Genomic DNA, 8,015 nt, shown 5'->3' on the forward strand with positions numbered 1-8,015 from the left:
ACCGCTAGGTGGGAACAGAACATTTACAGCAGTTCACTGCTGGCCTGCCCTTCTCCGAGATCTCCACGGCAAGGTGCACCTCTGATTTCTTACGCAATTGTGTTCACAGGGCACTGGGGAATGAAGCAGTAATTAGAACTCCAATTGTGACATCCACTTGGTCATTCCTTCAGTACTACTTTCAAAGTAACAAAAACGGGGAAAGGTAAACAAAATGGGGAAAGACCACGTGGGAAAGGTCCACGATCAGACAAGTGGTTGCTGCTTGAGCCAGTTAACAACCCACACTCTGGACACAGAGTCTGCCACTCCGGTGACCTGGAGTGTTCTATTGCACTTCTGCTAGTGTGTTGACGTTAGTACACACAGTCGGTTCTGACAGAAGACTACTCTGCAAACTAAAGGCACATGTTTTGATTTGCTTGTTTTGTTTTTAAAGAGACTTTTGGGACTCTGGTTTTAAAGACCTAAACTGACAAATCCATCCTGTACAGAGGCTTCCAAGGTGTTCTGCTGGAGGCTGGCCGGCCCCTTTCAGCTTTCTTTGCTACAGGGCTTTTCCTACACAGCATTTTCCACAATGACTATTATGTAATTGTGTAATTATCTCTTTAGTGTCTGCCACTCATGCTAGACCATAGTAGCTTCATGGGAACAAGGGCCATGCCTGCCTTCTGCAGGATCTGGTAGCGTGCCTACCACCTCACAAAGGCTTCATGCACATTTGCTAGATGGTTGAAGAATCAAGGCTTCCCACATATACACTCACAGCATGCTATTATATGGGCATTCAGCTGGCCAACACGTCTGAATTCCCACAGTGCTGGTCTAGAAACAAAGCTTCAGGTATACACAAAGCAAGTAAGGTTCGGCCATTGTCAGCGGGGTATCCAACCCATATCCCCAGAGAGTATCAAACGGAATAAAGGATGTAAAAGCGCTTTGTAAAAAGCAAAGGGCTATTGGGGATCATCATATTGGCAACGATGACCACTGATGGTATCATTATCTCGTGGATCAAGGACCCCCGGAGAAGAGCTGGGGCAGCAGAAATATTAAGGACCCGGAGGTGAGGAAATGATGCGCACAGGGGAAAGCGGAGGAAGGCGGGGAGACCAGACAAAAAGCGTGAGAGGAGAAGATGCGCCGCGCGGAGCAGCCGCTGTACCTTTTGATACACAGCCTGGAAGGCAGGTAGGCCCGGTAGCCGTCGGTGATGTACGGGTTATCTTTGAGGGACACCGGGATCTGTTCGTAGGTGTAGAGGCGAATGCCGCGGGGCACCAGGACCGGCCAGTACTGGTAGCTGCCCAGCTCGATATAGTGCGCGCTCTTCAGCAGCTTCTGATGCATGATTCCCCGGCCTTGTTCCGACCCCGCCTCCCCGGGGAGGGGGCTTCGCCGCTGGCGCCCCCGCCCCGGAGCCGCCGACGCTGGGCCAGGTGCTCTGACCCGCCGCTGCCCAGACACAGCCCCGCTACACAGCACCGCCGCCTCAGCTCTGGCCCACCGCCCGCGTCGCAGCCTGCTCTGACGTCAGCGCGCCGTGCGGCCCCGCCCCCGACACGCCCTTCCATAGCGGGGCTCTATCGCCCCGCCCCTCGCCCCGCCCTTCGTTCTGCCTCGACCGGGGGGGGGTCCGCCCACAGCCACGCCCCTTGCCCGGCTGCCCCGCCCCTCGGAGCCGCCCTCCTTCCAGGCCCGCCCCCTACCCCAACCTTCTGCCCGGCCCGCCCCAGCCCTGCCCTCCTACCCTGCCCGCCCTAGCTCCGCCTTCCTAGCTTGTTGGTCCTCCCTACACCCTACCCGGTCAGCCTCTAATCCCGCCCTCCTAACCGGTCCGCCCCAGCCCCGCCCTACTAGCTAGCTGGTCCCCTCCTACTGCCAACCTCCTACCCGGTCAGCCTCTAATCCCGCCCTCCTAACCGGTCCGCCCCAGCCCCGCCCTCCTAGCTAGCTGGTCCCCTCCTACTGCCAACCTCCTACCCGGTCAGCATCTAATCCCGCCCTCCTAGCCGGCTCGCCCACCAACCCCGCCCTCGTAGCCCAGTGGGGCCCTAGTCCTCCCCTTTTCTCAATCTCATCTCTAGTCCCTCTTATCTCCCCTTGCCCAACCCCCACTTTTTCCAATCTTCTTGCTATCCAGCCCCTAGTTCCAACCTTCTGGCTGTCCTGCCCCAAACCCCAACCCTCTTCCGGACCCGCCCTTAGCCCCAACCTACCTGGCTCGCCCCTTGCCAGGACTGCTCTGCTCCCCTTAGCTGCAGGTAAAAAGTTAAAAGTATGGGCGAATCCAAGTGGGTCTCCTTTTCAGTTTTCCATCAGAAATATTAGTTATTACATTTTGAATATCAAGAAAAGAGAAAGGAAATTAATTTGAGCTAACTTATTGCTGAATGGTGTATGTTTGGAGAGATGCATCCGGAAGGAATTTTTTTGACAACTAGGTACATTGTTTTATTATATTTGTATATTAACTTTATTAACAATTTAAGGCCTTATTTAAAACAAGATACATTTCAACAATTCGTATAAATATCTACCCATACACACAGACACTGGTACAATCATAAACAGAGGACTTATTTTATAATGGAAAGGTTAAACTCAAACTTGTCTTTAAAGTACTCAAGAGGTAAGAAATGTGATCAGGTCTTCAGGGTCAGTCACTACTGAGTGAGAGTCACCTATGGTAATTATCCTCGGAGTGAGAAGACCGCAAGAGCTTAAATACATATGTTAAAAGACCATAAATATTTTATTGGTGAAATAGTTCATCCATGGGGAAAGAGACTGAGTCTTGATATCACCAATCATGAAATCCAAAAATAATTGGGTTTTAGTCCATACTGTCTAAGTCTAATTTCTTTCTTTTGTGGAATAACCAGAATACCTTTAAGATTGAAAATAATTTTTTCACACAACATATTCTGATCACAGTTTCCCCTGCCCCATCTTCTCCCAGATCATCCTCCACTTCCTCATTCTTTGAAATCCATGCCTTCTTCTTTTCTCTTTAGAAAACAAACAGGTAAAAAAAATCAATAAAACAAAACAAACAAACAGCAAAGAAAAAGTACAAACACAGACATACAGAAACACACACACAACCTGCAGAAAACAAAATCAGAAATCATAATATACAAGCAAAAGAGCAGTAGGATAAAAAAATGCCTAAACAAAGCAACATGAGAAATAAAATCTCGAAAAATACCATAGTTTTGTATTGGCCATCTAGTGTTGGGCATAGGGCCTGCCCTTCAGTGTGATTTGTATACCCAGTGAGCTCTAAACCACAGTCAGCTCTTAAGGGTGCTTGGAAAGACAGAAAACCTGATGATCAGGATACAGAAACTAATATTGACTATGTTGACCCACAAAGTAAAAGCTCAACACGGTCAAATCTTGTACACTATGCTGGTTTGTTTGTCAGTGGCTATAGTAGACTGAACGGGAAGCAAGTGGACAAGACATTCCCAGTGTCTACAATCACAGCAGTATACCAAGGATATGGGTGGATGGGATGCAATTGAAATGAGAAAGTCTACTTAATTGAATAACAAAGTTAGAATGTATCAAAGCCCTGTGGGGGCGCAGCTGCAGCGGTGCTGAGAGAGAAAGTTACAGCAGGGCTTCTGGCAACAGTGCTGAGGCAGATGCAAGTTCGTAGCAAGAGGACAGACCATGAAGGACATTTGGATGTATACTTTTAGCTCACTGTTTGGTACCATGAAAGAAAAATAATACACCACCTTTTCAGGCATTGCTAGAGTTCTTTGCTAATATCCTGTATTAAAAAAAAAAAAAGATCTACAGGATAAAAGTATAAACAAAGTGTGAGATAATAACCGTCAGAAACAACGACTCAGTGAGCTGTGGAAACGTGCTTCTATGCTAAATCTGATGGGATGGGTGAGGGATTGAGAGAAATAGGATTGGACAAGAAGACCAGGATCTGACAGGGACAAACTGAAGTAGGAAGGCAGAAAATCCAAGAGTCATGGGGAAGACTTCTGGAATGAGGGCCTTTTGACCTGCTTTCAAATATGTAGGTTAAGAAAAAAAAATCATTTCCTACCACACTTCCCAGAGAAAAGTGGAGGAATGTGAAAGAGTCCTTCTAGGTTTGAGGACTAGTTTAGAGAGAGGGATTCTAAGATCATCCATCTCGTTGGGTGGAAGTTTTATTCTCTGTGATCCAAGTGGGAACTGGAGAGAGAAGAAGGAGGGCAGGACAGACCTTGCTTCTGGGACCTTCTCAAAGTACTGCATGTCACGGCGCCATACTTTGGGGTTATTATGTTTGAAGTCCCAAGGGCATACGATGGTCATTCTCATGTATTACTTATTATTAGAATGTTAGTGATATTAACTAATACTTGAAAGATGTTATAGGTTAGTGTTAAAAATCTAGTGCTTGGAAGCTGTCTTACCTGAGTTCCAAGTCAAGCTTACGAATCCTGTGTAAATTATCTAAATTCCTTGTGCCTCAATTTTCTTCTTGCTAAACATGAATAACAATAGCACTTTGTGTGGTAAGGTGAATGTATGAACTCACGTGACGCCGTGGGAAAAGTGCCAGGCACAACAAGCAACAAATGTTAGCAACATGAAGAGCTCAAGGAAAAATCAACAGATAAAAGTGAACCAAAGTTCTCAGAAAACAGCCACACTCCCGTTAAAGGTTCTACAAGGTTGGGAATCAGGGGAGATAGCTCCATAGCACCTTTCTTCAATCCCCAGAACCACCACCACGCCCCCTCCTTTTTAAAAAATGGCTGTGCTGCTGTGCACTTCTTACCCTAGTACTGGAGTGGTGGAGATGAACGGATGCCCTGGGGGCTCCCCGCCTCCCAGGCAGCCTAGCCCTCTTCATGAGTTTTACTCCAATGGAAGAACTTTTTCTCAAAAAATAAAATAAATGAAAAAGGAAGGGAGGGAGGGAAGGAGGGAAGAGAGGAAGGAGGATGGACAGTGCCTGAGGAATGAAATTTCAAGGTTGTTCTCTGGCCTCCGTGGAGACTGTGTACCAGCATGCACACTTGCACCCCTTTTCCCCCACAAAGATTCTGTAAGACAGATGGACTGATGGAGAGTTGGAATGCTAGGAGAGCTAAATTATCTTGAATATCTTTTGCTTTCTTACTAGTTCTTCATTCTTACACCCATATCTGACCTCACCTTCTTGCAACTATGATGTGCAACCTTTTGGAATGTGTTCACAGCAGACCACTGACTTCTATCAACTCCAATGCCAAATATGTCACCGAGAAGTACCTGTGACTCTGTAGCGGGGTCTCTCCGCTTTGCTGGGAGCTGCCTAACTGATATTTCAACTGATGTGTTTGAAAAAAAAAATGCCTGGATTTGTGTGTTTATTTTGTCCTGTAACTACAGAATATCATGAAACGCTTTCCATGTTTGAGCATGTTATATGTGCCAGCCTAAATCTGCATTCCTGGGTCATGGTCACTTATATTTCTTTCAAGAATTAGCAATCTCTTTTGCCCTTTGAGGTGAGAGTTCTACTTTACATCAACAAAGAATGGAAACATGTTCTAAATGGATTTAAATAGCATTTAAACATCTAACGTAAGTGATCATAGGTTCTCCTCAAAGATCCGTGACCTTCCTAGCCTTGAGTAGTTGGCTTGAGTTCTAGTACCAGGCACAATTTCTGTAGTTGGAAGTTTCTGTTCCACCAGCAGCTCCCAAATAAGCACACTGAGGCTTATATTAATTACAAATGCTCGGCCAATAGCTCAGTATCTTACTAGCTAACGCATACATTTTAAGTTAACCCACATTTTCTTTTATTGAAAATGGATTTTTTCATACAATAAATTCTGATTATGGTTCCCTCACTCCTCCCAGATATTCCCCCACTTCCCCTCACATCCAAATCCACACTTTCTTTTTTATTATTATAAAACAAAACAGAACAGGCATCTGGTACCCAGTTTGGAGCAGACCTGTGCAGACCTTTGCAGACCTGTGCAGACCTGTGCATGCTGCCACAGTCTCTGGGAGTTCATGTGTGTGTTGATGGTGCTATGTTCAGAAGGCCTTGTTTCTTTGTGTCCTCTGTTCCCACTGGCTCTTACGGTCTTTTCCGCAGAGTCACCTGAGGCCTGATGTGGGGATTTCATGGAGACATCCCATCCCATTTAGGACTGGGTGTTACAAGCTTTCTCGCTCTCTGCACATTGTTCTGTCTCTATATTTGTTACCATCTACTGCGGGAGGAAGTGTCTCTGATGGTGGCTGGGCAAAACATTGATCTCTGTATGTAGCAGAATGCCATCAGGAATCATTTGATTGCTAAATTCTTTTAGTAGGTCTTTCATTTGACTTTCCTGTAGATCTCTGACCTCTAGTTTCAAGTTTCTGACCCTTGAGTGTAGTTAAAAGTTCCTGTCCTGCCCAATCCCTCAGCCGTTTAGTACCAAAGAAACACACAGAGGCTTATATTAATTATAAACTTTTTGGCCTTTTAGCTCAGGCTTATTATTAACTAGCTCTTATAACTTAAATTAACCCATAATTCTTGTCTATCTTTAGCCATATGACTTGGTACCTTTTCTCAGGGAGGCATTCTCATCTTGCTTCCTCTGTATCTGGCTGGTGACTGATTCTCTCTCTGCCTTTCTTCTTCCCAGAATTCTCCTAGTCTGATTGCCCCACCTATACTTTCTGCCTGGCTACTGGTCAATCAGCATTTTATTAAACTAATACTGGTTACTACCACAAGTGTGCTACTTTTGCATTAGCATATCTTCCATGAAACCATGGTTGTAGATTGAAGCAGGGTTGTTGTCTGCATTTCTCCTTTGAAAGCATGCAGAGTTCCTTCCAGCACCACGGTGAATGATCTTTTTGATGTATTCCTGTATTCAATCCACATAAACTTACTGAGATTACTTGCATCCAGGTTCATGAGGGAAACTGGTCTGGAATTCTCTGTCTTAGTTGGCTCTTTGTGTGGTTTGGGTATCAAGGTAACCGTGGCTCCACAAAAAGAATTGGGCAATGTTACTTCTGTTTCTATTTTGTGGAATAATTTGAGGAGAATTGTCAATCATTCTTCTTTGGAAGTCTGGTAGAATTCTGCACTAAAACCTTCTGGTCCTGGACTTTTTTTGTTTGGTAGACTAAATTACAGCTTCTGTTTCACTAGGGGTCTCTTTAAATGATCTGATCGTGATTTCACTTAGGTTGGTGGTATGTATTGAGAAATCACCCATGACCTTTAGATTTTCCAATTTGGAGGAATACAGGGTTTTACAGTATATCCTTATGATTCTCTTTCTGGGTTTCCTTGGCATCTGTTGTTTTCTTCCCCCTTTTCAATGCTAACTTTGTTAATTTGGATTTTCTCTCTCTGCTTTTTAAGGTCTTGGCTAGTTTTATGTCAACTTGACACAAGTTAAGAGTCATCAGCGAGGAAGGAACCTCCACTGAGAAAATGCCTTCATAAAATTCAGCTGTAGGCAAGACTGCAGAGCATTTTCTTAATTAGTGATTGATGGGGGAGGGCCCAGCTCACGGTGAGTGGTGCTATCCCTGGACTGGTTGACTTGGGAAAAAAGACCAATTAACATGTAAAGGAAGGCCTATTAGAATGGCACCTGGCTTTTCAATGGAAATTCTAAAAGCCAGAAGAACCTAGATAGATGTTCTATAGATTCTAAGAAACCACAGAAGCCAACCCCGACTATTATACTCAGCAAAACTTTCAACCTCAATAGATGAAAAAGGAAAGACATTCCACGATAAAAAAAAGAAGCAAAAGCAAACAAACAACCCACATTCAAGCAGTATCTATTTACAAATCCAGCGCCACAGAAGGTCTAGAAAAACGTCAGCCTGAAGAAATTAACCACACCCCCAAAAAATCATAAAGAATAAATGATCCCAGGCCAGCAAATCGAAAGAAGGAAGAAAAAAACCTCACATGTAAACAAGAAAATAACAGGTACCCACAAACAGTGCTCATTGATAACTCTCAACCTCTG

General features: G+C 44.9%; 1 protein-coding gene across 6 annotated transcripts in view; it reads right to left on the minus strand.

Moving 5' to 3' along the window:
• The window catches only part of Paqr3 (progestin and adipoQ receptor family member 3), a 45,985-nt gene extending 44,463 nt beyond the window's left edge, over positions 1–1,522 (minus strand). For 5 of the 6 annotated variants that reach the window (XR_007593153.1, XM_050149607.1, XM_050149606.1 and 2 more), the window contains exon 1: positions 1,169–1,522. Coding sequence is in view for 5 of the 6 variants with exons in the window: in XM_050149607.1 (XP_050005564.1) it covers positions 1,169–1,353 (185 nt within the window). In the remaining variant the exon portion in view is untranslated. The remainder of the gene's footprint in view (positions 1–1,168) is intronic. The other variant, XM_050149605.1, reaches the window with a different exon arrangement.
• Between the last annotated feature and the right edge of the window lie 6,493 nt (positions 1,523–8,015).

Source organism: Alexandromys fortis, unplaced genomic scaffold, assembly GCF_014885135.2.
Source record: "Alexandromys fortis isolate MF-2015 unplaced genomic scaffold, M_Fortis_MF-2015_v1.1 scaffold_0, whole genome shotgun sequence".
Classification (NCBI taxonomy): Eukaryota; Metazoa; Chordata; class Mammalia; order Rodentia; family Cricetidae; genus Alexandromys; species Alexandromys fortis.